The following is a 17,776-nucleotide window of genomic DNA, read 5'->3' as shown; positions in this document are numbered from 1 at the left end:
ACTGCAACCTGTCAGATCCTAAATTAGGAGCATAAATGTTTATGAACACAAAAAAAAGGTTTCTAATTTCAGCCCTAATAAGTAATAATCTCCCTGGTTCTATCTCATTTTTAAATAAAATTTTCGCTTGAAGACTAGGAGAAAAAAGCACAGCCACTCCAGCACTAAGATTAGTCCCATGACTTAAAACCTTCTCTCCTTCCCACCACAAACCCCAGTCAACCTCATTTCTTTGGTCACTATGGGTCTCTTGCAAAAAAACAACGCTAAGATCTTTCAAGCGTATAGTTTCTGAAAGTAACCAATTTTTCTTCCCATCCCTCATCCCATTTACATTTAGGGATCCCACCCGTAAGGTCTCCATAAGGAAGAGAGAGAGAAAGAGAAAAAAACAGAGAAAAGAGAAGTCAACAGCCATCATATTTATTTAGTTTTTCCCCTCGCTTTTCCTGCTTTCTTACCTAATCTTATTGCAGTTATATGTTTCTTTAAACGAAACCTCTTTTGTTGTGTAAGCTCTTCATAGTTGCTCCTTTTTCTAGCCCATATTACCGAAGAAATAAACTTTTCCACATCCGGGAAATAGTCACTTATTTCAACACCTGATTTTCCTTTTGTTTTATCAAGAAAAGAGTTGATTTGTTCGACAGTATACATATCTTTTTCAACCTCTAACCACTGCTCATTCTCTCTCATTCCATCATTACTATACTGAGATAACACCTCCATCTCATCAGTCATGTTTTCCATTTCACCTTCTACCTGTACTGTATCATTACTCTGACACACATCCTCAACATCACCTTGAGTCTCACTCTTATCAACATCAGACAATTCACACACTGATTTTTCAGGAACATAACTGCAGCCAGATTGTTCCTTACTTACAATATTTACATTATTTTCACTCACCTCCTGCTGTCCCTGCTCTTCCTTAGTAGTGACTGTATCATGCTCCTCTGCGTTCCGTGTTCCTGTGTTTTTTCCTGATTTATCAGTGTTGTTTGCGTCAGATGTGGACGCGCGCGGTTCGTCTCTGTGTGGACACGCGAAGCGTTTATGTCCCAGATCTCCACAATCAAAACAGCGTAGACTGTCAGTAGTAGCATAAACCATGAAAGAATTCCCACCTTGAATGACACGGAAGGAGACTTCCAAGGTTCGCTCCGGTGAATTTAAAAACATATACAGCTGACGTCTAAATGAAAGGACGTGCTTTAAAGCGGTGTTTTTACACCCTAAGGGAATCAATCGGACGAGACCCGCGATCTTACCAAAATGTTGCAACTCTTTTATGATAACATCATTAGATACAAAAGGCGGCACATTTGAAATGGTAACTTTTGTTGCTGGAGCGGATAGCGGGGTTACCGGGACATATGTTTCCTTCACCCATATACCACTGACGTCCACCATATAACGCCTCAGACTTTAAAAACACAACAACTGCTTTATTCATTCGAGAGGCCGAGACGACATTCTCAAAGTCCACCTGTTCTCCTATCACCAGCAGCAGATCCTCCACTGTCACTCCGGGCTCTGGCACACACCTGCACCCGTTCCGCAGTGACAGTGTTGGCGTTCCTGGCGTGGGAACAGACGCCATGCTGGCGTCTCAAAAACGCACGCACACTGAAAGAAAGAACTTTCTCTACTCTGTGTAAAAAAAAAAACGAGGGGAAAAAGAGCCTTAAAAAAGGAAAAAAGGAAAACCAAGTTTCCACAATGCTCTCAGCAAACACTCAGCTCCCACGCACACTCCCAACATGCACTCCGAGAGAGAGAGAGAGAGAGAGAGAGAGAGAGAGAGAGAGAGAGCGCGCGAGTTGAATGCTCTTGATTGCTGATCGTTCACTCAGCACATGTTATTTGGATGAAAACTAAATCGTATATGTAAGTAAAGTAAAACATGAACTGTTACCTGATTTAAGTATAACGAGTGGTTCCCTACATTATTACAGGACGTGTGCAGGTCAAGAAGTTCCATGAACACAAATTATGTAAAAACGCCCGTCTTGGCGAGCATCCTATAGTAAACAAAGTCGGTTATATCTCAAATGAACGTAGCATGTTCAAATGCGGTCCGTGCGTTCGGTCTTAAAGGGGCAGCAGTCTAATAATCCTGCTTCTGTGTTTTAATGTTAATCAAACAAAGGACAAAGAAATACTCACTGCTCTTGACTAAATAGGCTACCCTTTTCAACTTAACAAAAATATCCATCTATATATAATTTATACAGTAATGAATATGCTTTTTTCACATTTGATTACTTTATTCAAATTTCTGTACCTGTTAGATCTACCTGAAAAACTCTAAAAACACTGTTTATTTCATTTGTAGTCTTTCTTTGTTCTGTTGTATTTATTTGTCCTATTTGTAATTCGATTGTTTGTTCATATTTTGTTACTGACTGCTTACTTGGTTTAAATTCACATTAATTAGGCAGGTAGTTTTTGTTGTAGTATCAAAATTGGATTAAATAATTGATATTTCACTGGTTTTGACAAACATCTGAACCACTGACCCGATCCTCAGCACTGAGCCCTGCTGAAGCAGCTCTAAATATGTGCTGTGCTATTAAATGAAAGATACAATATGATAAAGCAATAGAATGAACAGTGACAGTAACAGAAGCTCATACAATGCATTTTAGTAGGCTTAATTAAGCATGAAAATAACTGAAAGAAATATATATTTGATGAACAAATTAAGCCAACTAATATGATTTATATTATTTTGGTTTATCTACTAATACATTTAAAATACAAAAAATACAAATGCAGTGAAAATTCAGGTATCGGTTACGGTATCGGTACCAAAAATTAAAGTATCGGTATCGGACTCGTTCGGCAAAAAGTAGTATCGGGACATCCCTAATTTGAATATGTTAGATGTGTGTACAAATTTAACTATGAATGTTGTCTATGCTATTATGTATGCTATGCTATCTATGTTTAGAAGGGATGTTTTAGAAGATGTTTATGCTCAAAGTGTCTTGTAAAGTTAATGTATTTCTATTGTTGTTTTTTGCAGTTTTACACTGCTTCCATTAAATGAAATTCAAGTCAACTCTGTCTTGGGTACTTTTTAGAGGAGTGTTAAGCTTGCTGCATAGCTATGTATCAGTACACATAGTGAGGACAGTAAATACCCTTTACCTGTGTATTTCATGCAAATTACCTTCTGTCCTCAATAAGGTCTAAACTACCCAAGTCTGGGATCTTTAGTGCCTCCATTTGGAGGATGTTTTGTCTTGTTCTGAGTATTTAAAGAAATGTTGCAAAAGGCTCAGGGTGATTCTGTAGTCTGATCAGCCCATAATGCTGAAGGTCTTCCATACACTCAGCATTATGTATCTTTCAGATGTCAGGTATGCATCTTTTACTCTTTAGCCGTTTCTCAATACCAAGTACGCAAACTTCGGACTTGAGTCCTTGGTAGTTCGGACTTGACAAGTTCGACTCAGGAGAACGAACTCCCGAGGACGGGAGGACGCAAGTCCGATAATTCTGAAATGGAACAGCGGCGTACTTGATAGCGTCACTCAGCTCGCTCTGGCTACTCCGGTTATCTCTTTATGTATATCTAGGCTACAAATAAAACAAAATATGTTATAAACCACCACTCTGCCTCTTCATTTTCATTAAAAAAAATCTTAAACATAATGACCACACAAATGTGGTTCAGGCAACGCAATTGATTATCTTCACTGCATATATTTATAACACGAAATATAAAGCACACCTCTGACTCTTTTTGTTTTCATTTAAAAAATATGATACATAAAAAACATTATAATATTGATCATTAAAACTAACATTTAGCAAAAAGAGACAGGGTTGTGTCATTTTATTTTATTATATATGTACATACAGTGAAGAGAATGTAGGCAACATGTATAATAAAATATTTTATATGTTTTAAATATATAAAATAAAATGACATAACCTTTTTTGTTAAATGTCAGTTTTAATGATCAATAATAGCCATTATAAAAGTATAAGTAGCCTAAAAGGTATAAGAAGCTATACAATAAAAAAGCAAACGATTCAGTCAAACATAAGTCAGCTCTCTAGGCTACAATGTTAAAGTTAAATAGACTAAATAAATAGACTATCCATCAAGCTCTGATGGCAACTGAGCTTGGCCCACCGCGGTCACCAGCATCTCCAGCCCTGTTGGCCCCCAACGCCAGTGTCTTCGGCCGCTGCCGCCTGGCCATCGAATGGCCTTCGAGCCTGAGTCTTCGGCCAAAACGGCCGCCACCGCGCCTTGCGCAGACTAATCAGCCATGATTACATCCACCTTTGGTTCATTAGCCTTGTTAACTCTGTCATTCACTGTGAGGTTTTGTTAATAGTTGTACACTTCAATTCTGAGCGTTCTCACTTGGTGTCATGTCTCTTGGTCTTTTGGATTTCTTGCTGGTTTCTGGATTACTCTTTTGCCCATGTTCCCTGCCTTGTGTTTGTGTGGACGGCCTGCCTGTGTTTGACCTTGCCTGTACTTTGGATTTCGTGTTTGTATTGTCCCTATTATTAAAGCTGCGTTTGGATCTCCAACCTTTTGAGTCTCGGAGCAGTTCGTAACAGTAGGGGACTAAACAGAATTACTATTTAAATAATGGCAAGCATGTGCGGCTTATTAAATAGTATTAGTCATAACCTCTGTTCTGACTAATGATCAGACTGGTGAGTTTGTGACCATGAAATTCACGTTAACATCTGGTGTGAGACTCTGAGCAACATTGGAATCCGAATGAACAAGTACAATCTAAAGTAAAATTAATAATAAAGAGTTAAATAGAATAATCAAATCTAGATAAATTTATAAATGACCAACAATCCATTGGCATTCCAACCTAAATTCGAGGTCAAGATAAAATTGAGTCAGATAAAAGTGTAATTGAAATTAACTCACAAAACCTTCAGCCACACCATTGGACACCATCGTTGGGTCAACTGGGTGGACCTTAAAGAACAGAGTGTTTGTCCTGCAATATTGTACATATTGACTGAGACAGATGTTGACAGACCTGTATGAGATGGAGATGATCGTCAGTGTGTGAGAGCTGCTCCAGCTCAGTGTTTCTCCTCTTCAGCTCAGTGATTTCCTTCTGCAGCTCTTTAATGAGATCTCCAGCCTGTTTCTCTGCTGCTTTCTGCTGTTCCTCCATCATCTTCAGCAGATCAGACTGACATCTCTCAATGGAGCGGATCAAATCAGTGAAGATCTCAACACTGGAGGATTTCTCTTTCTCTGTGTTTCTCTGATGAATGAGAACAGTTATATTAGTTAATCTATTCCATATTCACATATTATTTACAGGGATAGTTCACCCCCAAATGAAAATTCTATCATCATTAATTAACCTTATGTCACTTAAAATGTGTGGTTTTCAGTAGAACACAAAATAAATGTTTGTGCTGCTCATGAGGACGAGCTGTTGAAGCACTCCAGTAGAACTCGTATGCAAAACACTTAGATTCGTGCTCTATGGGAAAAAAGTCATATTTGTTTGGAGCAACATGAGGGTTACTAGATGATGGCAGAACTCACAATGTAATTCAACTCCTTTGATAGTTAGAGAGTGAACAGAAAGTGAAATGGGGATCGGAAATGACCGTGAGTCAGGATATGAACTCGGGTTGATCGAAGCACAAACCTTTCTCAGCTCTACTGAGTTCTGGATCTCTTGAATCTTCTTCATTCTGTCCTGGATCATCTGATGAACGTCTATCTGTGTCTGAACCAGCTGATTCTACAAACAGAGAAAAACAGACACATTTATCACTGAATATAGCTTTCCATCTTCTGATAAACTCATATTTGAATATTGATTTTTAAACCATTTAAAGACCAAATGAATTTAAAATGATAGTTTTAACCTTTTAGTCCATGTCTGACAGCTTTGAGGGAAACAAAATCAGTTTTTATCAAATGTAATGAAAGACTATTGGATTTGGCTGTTTAAAATAAAAGGGACAGGTTCTTCAACATGGAAACATGACACAGGAAAGACATCTGCATTTCACAGTCTGATTAAAGTGTTTTGTCTGTAACTCTTTACCTTCTTCTTTCGACTCTCCTCCTCTATAGGAACAGTGTTGTGAGTCCTGTGTTCTCCTTCAGTGCAGAACAGACAAACACACGTCTGGTCATCTCTACAGAACAGCTCCAGAGGTCTCTCGTGTTTCTGGCATATATAATCCTCCAGATTTTCCACAGCGTTGATCAGTGTGTGTTTCTTTAGACGTGGGACTCTATGATGAGGCTCCAGATGAGAGTCACAGTAAGAGCTTTGACACGTCAGGCAGGTCTTCACAGCTTTCTGCTTTCTTTCCTCACAGAAGTCACAGAACACTTTAGATTCTCCTGGATTGAGCTTCTCAAAGTGTTGCACAACCTCTCTGAGTGTTGTGTTAATCTTGAGCTTAGGTCTTCTGCTGAATTTTTCTTTACAGAGTGGACAGAAGCAGATCTGTGTGTCCGTCCAGCACTCGCTCAGGCAGGTTCTGCAGAAGTTGTGTCCACATGGAGTGGTGACTGGATCAGTGAACACTTCTAGACAGATGGAGCACTGGAGCTCCTCATTTAGTGCTGTACCACTGGAGGATGCCATGACTGAAAAGATAAGTAATGTCAATATATCGTTACATTGCTGAAGAGAACGATTTTGATAATTATATGTACTGAGTAAATTAGGCCATGGATCTTGCATGTTAAATACTATTATAACTTACAACAATAAGTTATGTACCACTGTTTATATCAAAGTCAAATACTGTCAAACCCGCCTCCAACACTAACCCTAACCACACTGAGCTCTCTGGTCTGAGACTGCTGGTTTCGCTTTAGATGGGTACTGTAATGAGTAATAGAAAAAAAACCTGAAGAAACTAAATATGGAAACTTAACAGAAACTAGGAGCCACAGTACAGCAAACAGGTTTTTACAACAACATTTTAATACCATCCAGGGTTTCCCATACATTCATTAATTTGTGGCGGCTCGCCACAATATCAACGCTGACCGCCACGGATTGATTCAGATTTTTTAACTATTTAATATGGGTAAAATTGTATTTTATTGTAGAGCTGCGCGCTGTTTGCTCCCCCTCTCTCTCACAAACTGACAACGGAGGCACGACTAGCCCCTCCTCCTAGAGCACGATCTGAATCAAAACATGAGCATGCGTTAGTTAGAGGACGGATTGTTGCTGGTGCTTAATGCTAATTCCCCCAGCGAAGATTCCAGAATCAATCCGGAGTTGAATGGTTAGTAATGAACACGGTTGCTCAACATAACTCTGAGAAGTTAGTCTATGTTAAGCGCTGTCGCGTTTCCATTACAGATTCGCGCAAAACTTTTGCGTTTTTTTTTTTTTTTTTTTTTACAACTATTGCGAAATGACGTCGTTTCCATTAACCGATGTTATGCGACGTAACGTAATTTTTTTCCTCTCGCGATCAGTCATTCCAAAAATCATGGCAACGGACGTTGGTAGGTTTATATATATCACAGCCACCAGACTAGACATTATATTATTATTATCTCCAGGTTCAGGTTGGTGTGTGTTGGTTTTTGTCCACCTCAATCTCCAGGTTTGTTTGTGTGTATATGTGTGTGTGTCTGAGTCTGTGTGTGTCCACCTCCAGGTCCAGTTTGGTGTGTGTGTGTCTGAGTCTGTGTTTGAGTGTGTGTCTGTGTTTGAATCTGTGTGTGTGAGTCTTTTTGAACGTGTGAGTGTGTGTGAGCCTGTGTTTGAGTGTGTGAGCCTGTGTTTGAGTGTGCCAGTAAGTTTGTGAGTTTGAGTGTGTGTGTGTGTGTGTGTGTGTGTCCATCTCCAGGTCCAGGTTGGTGTGAGTGTGTCCATCTCCAGGTTTGTTTGTGTGTGTGTGTGTGAGCAAAATTTGCAACAAGAAGTCTGTAGAGCAGTCATAGCATATAAAGTGTAGCAATGGCATAGCAATGTAGCAATAGCAATGTCTTTAAGTTATCTGACACTAAGTGTTGGCAATGGAAATGTGTACTTGTCACTAAAAATATATGATATATTTATGATATATACATAAATATATGATATATTTAACTTAATCCCCCCCCCCCCCCCCCTTAACTTACTAAATAAACAGCTGTAAACACCAAGTGTCATTTCTGTTTAATAGAGTTATGGTTTTCATTGAACTTTGTTTATTCTGTCTGCAGTTCAAATACTTCCTGATTCTGATATACAGTATGTTGCATGAACACAGACTTTCATTTTACAAACGTTCTTGTACTGCGTCATGCTATTAAACTAGTGAACTTACATTTCCATCGCTTACCTGTGAGTGAATGTCAGATTTGATCGTTAATTTCAGGGTTTCGGAAAAGAAGTGTTGTTTGAAGAAGCTTCCAGTTCATCTGTTCAGTTTCACTTTCACTGAAGTCTTTACACACATGCAGTGATGTCATATACTGTAGCTCCGCCCATAATAATAAACATGAAACTGTTCCTAATCCATCCATGATGAGTGAGTAAACAGTGTAAGAAACTTTTAGAATGTGTAGTTTTGTTTTGTTCCTTAATTTTGTTCTTATGAATTTATATGATCAAAAACACTCAAGTCAAGTCAAAATGCATTATCTAAAAGCAAATTTAGGTTTAAATATCACAACACCAATCATGTCAGATTGAACGTTTGTTCGATCAGACGCAGTAACATTACGTTACTGTAATTTCGTTAATCGTTTTCTGAAAAGAAAAGCAGATGTGGGAGACAGACCTGTGCAGGGAAAAGCTTCGAAGTGTGTGGTGAGAAAATACGACGCTGAATACATTAAATTTGGTTTTATAAGGGCAGGTACTGAGGGAGTCGCACACGGACGAGAAGCACAACGCCACGTCTACAACTCAAGGTATCGAACACTAGACGCGCACTTTCTCAGTTTATGGCCAGCAATATTGTTATGTTTAAGGACATTACGAAATTAAGATAATGTCTCTACTATGTTATGATTACAATTCAATTTTCAATTACAATTAAATACAATCGTTGCTGAGTCTGCAGTCTGAACACTTTACCTCAGGACGTACATTAACTGAATTAATTGAGAATCTCACCTGAAAATCCGGTCATTTTCATCCACGCAGCTGATTTCTGTAAATTTGAATATAAAACTAAATGTATCTTGCAGCACAGGGTAAAGTCAGTATATAGGCTACATTAATGACGCTTTGATACAAATATAATGTAGTAAATTTAATATAAAACTATGTAAATGGCGCTCTGTGGCGCGACAGGTTTTTGAACAGAATCTTGAGCCATAGCTGGCGCTGCAGACAGACGCCGCCGGTGTGTGTACACTCATAGAAAATAATGTGTTCGAATTTTAAAGTCGGCATGAAATCAAAATGGACCCTATTTACTTTGTTAGCGCATATTACTAGTCTTGTGGTGAACAATTAATCCGTGCAAGTTAAAACACAGAAAAAAAAATTTTGGCTTCGTAATCTTTAATCAAAATCTGAAAATGCCCCTCCCCTCTGCCTTGGAGGACCTTCTCTGATGACGTATGCTTGACGGCTTGGTTTGGGAAACGCTTAACCACTCCCCTCAAATGGTTAGTCTGTAATGAGCGAGAGATGGAGAGGAGGAGCGCTAGAGTAAAACCCTGCCCTCTGTTCAATATTCCTTTTCACTGGGAAATACATCACAGCACTGGAGAAAAGTCGTTTGCAACTTCCGGTTCACGCGGACTTTAAAGACGTGCCGCTCCGCTTCTTGTCCGGTGTCAAACCCCCTTAAGCCGAAGGCGCATGTGGAGAAATGTTGTTGAATGTGGATTCAGGTGTTGAATGTGGAGAAATGTTGTTGAATGTGGATTCAGGTGTTGAATGTGGAGAAATGTTGTCATATGAGGCGCTAAAACCATCAAAGCTGCAGAGACATTTGAACAAAACTGGGCTGTTTAATATTGTTTTAAACAGTCAAGTTCATATCACTAACTGTATATGATAAATTACACTTACAGTATAGGCTATGTAAATTGGGGTGAATGAACTTTGTTGAACATTTCGTATCTATACCACGAATGTTATTTCTCGTAGCCTGTCTCTTAGCCTGTTATTGTTACAGGAATGGTTACTGAGTAAACCTGCAAAGTCTTTTTGATACAAGGACAGTTTTCATCTATATAGCTGACTCTGCTACAGTGGCATAACAGATTAACAGCAGAGTATATCATTGTACTTTTAGAATTTTCTGTTATTCTGTGTTCATACTATCATATGTGGAAAGGTGGTCCTCGGAATGTTTTTAAACACTCATTGGTGGGCCATGAGTTGCAAAAGATTGAGAACCACTGATCTAGACACAGCACGTACTCAGTGTTATTCTGCCTAACTCAAGCCACATCTACTGCCTTCTGCCATCTCTCACATTTCAAAATTAATACAATTAATAGATACAGACAAATATAAATGATGCCTACGTATGAGTTTCTTTACAAAATCTAGAACTTCCCAGAGAAGATGTGAGATGATTTGCAGTGCTAAAATTAATGCGCTCACAAACTGTAAAACGAGACATAAAAACACATTTCATGGCATCTCTATCTTTGCTTAAGATTCACTTATTGGGTGACAGTAAAGTGCAATGTTTTTTGAGGAGAAGAATCTGTAGGTTTATCGAGCTAAGATTTGAGTATTGTTTTTGTTTGTATTTTTGTTTTACATTTATGCATTTGGCAGACGCTTTTATCCAAAGTGACTTGCATTGCATTTCTAGGTACACATTTACATTCTTATCAGCTCTTGCTTTCCCTGGGAAACGAACCCATGACCTTGGCGAATCTGTAGGTTTATCGAGCTAAGATTTGAGTATTGTTTTTTTTTTAGGTTAAATCTTTTTAAATAACTGCAAACACGTACACATTGGGACTTTTATAAGTGGGTAAAGTATTCATTAGTCTTCATCATAGAATTTATGAAATTCTTGTAACAAACTAGAAACGATTCTAGTGCCGGTAAAATCATAAAAAAGAAAGAAAGCTCACATGAGGATAAAACATGCTTAAACATACATGAAATAGATATGCTCCTGAAATCAGCTGAGAATGAACACTGGAGAGAAGCCGCACAATCTGTCGGAGGAGTTTAGCACGTAAAGAAATCAGTTTTACATGATCGTTCACACTGGAGCGAAGCCGTTCACGGGCCGTCAGTGTGGCGTTTCACTCAGATAGAGTCACGCTTTTTAATATCATTGTGAGTCATAACCAGTGTTCGAATTGTGTCAAAGCTCTTGGGGGGTCCCCCCAAAAAAAAAAAAAAAAAAACGTAATAATATACATATTTTCCTTTATTTATTTCATATAATACTATAATTTCATTTACTTAACTTTTAGTGTTTCAGAACATGTTTTTGCAGTTGAGCATTAACGCATAATTGATGAACAAAGACTTTTCTCCACCCAAAATCTATGTAATAATCCGGGTTTTTCCTGGGTGCTAAAATCCCGATCATGTATTTGAATAAGATAATTAAATGTGTATTTTTCGTAGACCATCATATAGCCTACTGAGTTTCCCACAGTATTTTTGTGGATTGAGCTCGGTACCTCTAGGGGGGTCCGGGGGCATGCCCCCCCGGAAGAAAATTTTGTACATTTTAAAGATAAATTCATTAATCTGGTGCACTTTGAGTCCCCCGAATCTGCTGTTAAAAATAAATAATCCACCCGCCAATCTCCCGAACCTATGATATTCTCTGATTTAGATATCTGCATCTGATCATCACATTTCAATGATTCAAATTCTCAGTGTTAAGCATGATAATATGATGAAATATCACACTGTAGGCTGATTTAAAATTAAGATTTATTTAAAATAAAAGATTTGACAATCTTTTGTCAAAATTACATTTCCAGCCTAAACAGAGGCTTTACTCCCTTCAAACTTAAATTGTCAACGTTTCATTATTACATCACTGTTGGAAAACACTCTTATCAGAATAATTTTTTTAGCTTTATAAAGGGCATTTATTTCCCTAATTTGTACTCTCTATACTCTTTCCCTACTCTCAGGGAACTGAGGTTACGTTTGTAGCCTAACCGAGTAGGCCTACGTTATTTCTTATTTTATTTTTTTGATATTGAAATTTTTTTTAATCAGGGCATTTGTCCGGTTGGGCAAGTAGGCTACAATTCTCTTTCACTTGTCCCTTAAAAAACACACGCACGTGTCCCGGACAACCGTTAATGTCGAAATTCTATTCAGATCAGTAAATTACCAAACAATCATAAAAGAAAGAAATATTATCTTACTGTCATCGTGAGGTTGAGGATCCAAAATGAGGATCCACTCTGCCAGACTCTCGTAAAAGTGCTTATCTATAGCACGAAATTTATTTCTCGTACCATTTATTCGCCAAAAATATTTTTTGCGTGCATATGATACGCACTTTATGGCGTGTAATACGCACGTACTCCACACCCCTAATCCTACCCAAGGGGTTTGCAGTGTGTATCATTTACACGAAAAAACCCCAGAAAAAAACAACTATTTTTGGCATATCAATGGCACGATCAATAAAATGTATGTTTATAAATTTGAGCGTCTTTTCAGACGCAAATCTAATTTGAATTACTTTCTAATAGGAGCGGCAGCGAAATACTTTGATAAAAAAAATATATATTACCTAATAAATTATGTTTCTATTATTTTAGTTTTAATGAAAAACCAGGGGACCCCCCGAGGTAATTTTTTTGGGCCTTATGGGGGGTCCCTTGATGCTTATGGGGGGTCCCGGACCCCCCCAGCCCCCCCCCCCCTCAATTCGAACACTGGTCGTAACAGTAATACAACTATTAATGGACTGCACTAAATTGTGTTCCCATTAAAACTGAATAATTAACAATGGGAAACAAACTATTTTTCTCAGCTGATGAAGAATATAAAGATCATGGAGGAGCTTATAGGATAGGCTACGTTAAAAATGTAATTTGTTGTAAACTATACTTGTATCTCTGTAAAGCCGCTTTGGAACAATCTACATTGTTAAAAGCGCTATATAAATGAAGATGACTTGACTTGACTTGTAAATTCCAATCAAAGCCACTAATACATAAAGTACAATGTGCTAAATGAACATGAAATTAGCAGCAATAAAAAGTCAGTGGCTTGTTTAATGAAAACAGAGAATAGTTTTATTTATGAAGTGGTTCAACTTCTCACACTTGCACCAGAAAAATTGCTGATTTTTTTTTATTTGCAGCACACCTGCAGCAGTTTTGTAATGAGTCTAAATGAATTCTATCGAGTATAGCTCTGTTGCCTGACACAAGTTTTACCTATGTTAGTGAAGCGTGGAACACAACATCATGGTTAGACCATATTGTGACCACAGCTGATGCTCATGCCTCACTGGTAAATGTGGAGATTTGCTATGAACTTGCCACCTCTGATCACATACCAATTGTTGCTCTGTTAGATGTTGAGAATGTCCCCCTGCTGTCCAGAAATAATAATGTTGCTTCCTTAAGTAATCTGGACTGGTCAAAACTGAGTAAAGAGGTGGTGGCTGAATATTCATTGCGAACAGAAAATCTTTTAAATAATATTGCTCTGCCTCATGAGGCTCTAATGTGCTCAGATATGAATTGTAAGGATGTGCAACATGTTGAAAAACTCTGTGCCATGTATGATGGTATTGTGAAATGTCTTAATGCTTCTAGTGAGTCCTTTTGTAAAAGCAAATGTAAGGTGCTTAACATCAGACGTGGGTGGAATGAGTTTGTGGCTGAGGAGTATGCTGAAGCAAGAGAGGCCTTTAGACTTTGGCCAGAGGCAGGTAAGCCTAGACATGGGGTATTGCTAGATATGAAAAAAACAGACAAATGCAAGATTTAAGTATGCACTCCATTTTATTAAGAAAAATGAAAACAATGAGAGCAGACTCGCTAGCCAGAAAGCTACAGAACAACAACCTTACTGACTTTTGGCAAGAGGTCAAAGTAATGAATACCAATAAAACATCATTACCGGCTGATATTGAAGGAATTAGTAGCCCAGAAAAAATAGCTGAGCTTTGGCGTGAGCACTACCATGACCTGTTTAATTATGTTTTATTAACGTAGTTCGGGATGAACATGTCAAAATAAGCTTCTCTATTGCCACCTGCTGTGGTGGGAGAATACTCTGTGTTCGGGCCAATTACCATGATCAGAGCCCTCTCCCCGGACAGCACGCCAAATACGTTTACCAATTTAATCTGTCCGATTTATTTGTAAGTGTGAACTCGTGAAATTGTGTTAAAAGTAACCCAGTCAGAATCGATCATGAACATATTGATTTTTCAGCAGATATGATAGTTACGGCAGCAGATATTCATGGTGCCATCAATATGTTGGAGAACAACAAAGCCTGCGGTATGGACTGCATTACTGCTGAACATCTCAAATATGCCAGCCATAAGCTCTGTCCTTTGCTTTCCATGTGCTTTAATGGTTGTCTGGTTCATGGTGTCCTGCCTAATGCTATTATGTCTGTAATGTTACTGCCTGTGCCTAAAGACAAAGCTGGTAAGCTCAACAGTATTGACAATTATCGACCTATTGCATTGGCCAGTATCTTGTCTAAAGTACTGGAGAGAATACTGTTAACAAAGCTAGAAATGTATGTCCTTACTACTGACAATCAGTTTGGGTTCAAAAGAAAGCATGAAACTGACCTGTGTATCTATGCTCTTAAAGAGATTGTGTTCAGGTACACAAGCCTGAATACATCTATATTCCTGTGTTTTATTGATGCGTCAAAGGCATTTGATAGAATTAATCATGAACGATTGTTTGTAAAATTGCTAGACAGAGGTGCCCCTAAATTTTTTGTGAGAATTTTTATGTTTTGGTATGCCCATCAAACGTTTCTGGTTAAATGGGACAATGTTGTATCTGCTCCATTCCATGTTAGCAATGGAGTGCGACAAGGAGGAATTATGTCTCCTATTTTATTTAATGTTTATATGGATGAATTATCAAACCAGCTAAATAGGTTAAAAACTGGCTGTCTTGTGGGCAACACTATTGTTAATCATCTTATGTGTGCAGACGACCTGGTCCTGCTCTGTCCATATAGTGCTGGGCTGCAGCAGATGGTGAAGGTGTGCTCTCAGTATGGCATTGATTATGACATTAAGTATAACGCTAAGAAAAGCCACATAATGATAGTTAGAAGCGATGAGGACAGGAAATCAACTTTTCCGACCTTTCATTTGTCAGATGCTGTGTGTGAGGAAGTTAAATATTTAGGCCATGTCATATCCAATGATTGGACGGGTGACAAAGAACTATATCGTCAGCGCTGTAAAATTTACTCTCAAGCTAATATGCTTATAAGGAGGTTTTCTATGTGCTCTGACTCTGTGAAGTGCTCTCTGTTTAGAACTTACATCACACTGCTATATACTGCTCAATTGACCGTTCGCAAAAGCCACGCCCCTTAGTTATTGTTACTACGCCCGTCAAACAATTGAGAACCAGACACATAGCTATGGCTGGGTTGAGCTCCATACCTATTGGTATAAATGATCAGGATATTTCACTTCCATTCTTTCGGGGTAAATCAAAAAAAAAAAATATATACACCGTATTAATGAAACTAAACCACATAATTTAATAATTTGTGAAATTAATGTAAAAAAAAAAAAAAAAATCCCTGAACCCCAAGTGGATTTACACATACTGAGAAAGTCAGAGAGTGTTCGGTTGTGCCCCGCTCTCCTCTATCAGTTATAGAATTGAACATTTGTCTTTATTTACATGAACCAAGAACCTCAACATTTCACAAGTAATTCAATGTTAACAGCTGGAGAGAAGAGAGAGAAAATGGCTTCAGAAATGTTTGTAGAAACACTGGAAAGTTTGGAAATTTAGCATTTTGTAGAATTCACCATATAATATGAAAGCATATTATGTAAAATTTCATAGTAGATTTTAAAACCAAAGTATTAATGTAAGACAAAAGAAATGTATAGATGTGAAGAGTTCAGATGCAAAAGCCTCTAAGTGCCATCTGAAATTTTCTTCTAGAATGATCATTTTTATCAAGCTCGTATATTTAAGTTCAGTAATTTCACTTAAATGACAATTAATAGGTAATTTTCATTGCCATTTCAGTGAAATTACTGAACTTAAATATACAAGCTTGATAAAATTAAGGCTATCATTTTAGAAGAACATTTCAGATGGCACTTAGAGGCTTTTGCATCTGAACTCTTCATGTGTAACAAATTAGTCATTTACACGTGTATATTCAGTATAACACACAAATATTTAAATATCATTTTTAAGGGCCTGAATATATATATATATATATATATATATAAACATTTTCCGCTTGTATCACATATTCATTTTCTTAATAATTCTTGATTGTGGTTAGTGCAAATTTTTGGTTCCCTATCGTCCGGTCACTACGACGTACGTCGTGGTGAACGACGAATAGGAATCTCGCTAGAGAGGCCAATCTACTTCAAGTGAAATTAAAACAAGCCAACACACATTGGCGTGCAATCATTTGCATCAGCTGCGCAGCCTCGCAGCGCGGGTATTTAACGAGCAGCTGGTGTGATTGCACTTCAGCTTTTTGCTTCGGAGCCAAGCACTTCGATGCATTCTACAGTACAGAGTGTGACTTTGACGAGCCTTATTGGACCTCTCCTTCCCGGTGCGGGCGTTACAACACGGCAGCGCGAGCAGTCTTCTTTTCTTCTCTCTTCTTTTCTCTGTCTTTTTTGTTTTTGTTACATACTGAGCAAACAAAAAAGCTGTTATAACAGCTGGTAAGGTGCGCCATCAGAGCGCTTAAAAGCTGTTTTTACAGCTGGTAAGACCTGCCAGCGAGAGAGAGAGAGAGACAGCGCACAGACAGGTGCACATTCCTGTCTGTGTTCGCAGTGACTGTTCCCCTGCGTGTTTCAGCACCAGTGAGAGCAGTCCCTAAAAGAGCTTACACAGATAGAGAGCGTCTTTTTAAAGATGACTTTCTATCTGTGTGTTTCTGGATGCGGTCGTTACCTGGGTTCACGGGATGGTCACGAACGCTGCCTCATGTGTCTGGGCATTAAACACGCTGAGGCAGCGTTTGTGGATGAGTCATGTACCCATTGTGGGAAGATGACCATCGCGGAGCTGCGGTCGAGACTCACGTTCCTGCAAAGGGGCGGAGTCCCCGTGCCTCTGCCTCGATCCAATCCTCCTCAGAGGGTTGCTTCGGGCAGTGACATGGGTGACCTGAGGATTACGGTGAGCGCGTCTCCTTCGGGGAACCAACCCCCTAGGAACCTTCACCCCTCTCACGCTCCGCAGCCAGTTGAGCCCCCATTGGAGAAAGCTGGACCATCCTCGCGGTGTGTACCGGTTGTCTCCTTTGGGGCTCCCTGTGAAGATCAGATGTCGATCGCTGCATCGGAGGGTGGGTCAGACTTCTCCGCGGATGATGACTCGGCACCGCTGCCTCCTTCGGGTGTGCCAGCGGTGCCTGAGATGGACCCGGAGATGATGGCCATGCTTTCCCGGGCCGCCAAAGGGGTCGGGCCCGTGTGGAATCCTCCACCGTGTCCCGAACCCTCGAGGTTGGATGATTGGTATCTCGGGGTGGCGCGTGCTGGTTCTCAGCAACCCACCCCAGTGCCTTTCTTCCCGCACCTTTCACTGCCAGAAACCGTCCCGGTGGCTCCTCCTCCCTCACCACCCTTGATGGCGGGGCGGCTAAGGGATACACGCGTATCCCGC

At 39.2% G+C, this 17,776-nt stretch overlaps 2 protein-coding genes across 4 annotated transcripts in view; both read right to left on the bottom strand.

The window, feature by feature from the left end:
* The window catches only part of LOC311302622 (E3 ubiquitin-protein ligase TRIM39-like), a 32,131-nt gene extending 23,657 nt beyond the window's left edge, over nt 1-8,474 (bottom strand). The window contains exons 1-4 of one of the 3 annotated variants that reach the window (XM_084428618.1): nt 8,329-8,474; nt 6,072-6,625; nt 5,667-5,762; nt 5,037-5,270 (exon numbers count right to left, since the gene is read on the bottom strand). In XM_084428618.1, coding sequence (XP_084284744.1) covers nt 5,037-5,270; nt 5,667-5,762; nt 6,072-6,623 — 882 coding nt within the window. In that variant the 5' untranslated portion in view covers nt 6,624-6,625; nt 8,329-8,474. Of the gene's footprint in view, nt 1-5,036; nt 5,271-5,666; nt 5,763-6,071; nt 6,626-8,313 lie in introns of all 3 variants that reach the window. The other 2 variants (XM_084428620.1, XM_084428619.1) reach the window with 2 other exon arrangements.
* Nucleotides 1-17,776, bottom strand: part of LOC311302623 (E3 ubiquitin-protein ligase TRIM21-like) — a 183,590-nt gene that overhangs the window by 146,965 nt on the left and 18,849 nt on the right. The window lies entirely within an intron of this gene.

Source organism: Rutilus rutilus, assembly GCF_951802725.1.
Source record: "Rutilus rutilus genome assembly, chromosome: 13".
Taxonomy (NCBI): domain Eukaryota; kingdom Metazoa; phylum Chordata; class Actinopteri; order Cypriniformes; family Leuciscidae; genus Rutilus; species Rutilus rutilus.
Note: the sequence above shows the minus strand (reverse complement) of the source record. Positions and strands in the feature narration are given on the sequence as shown.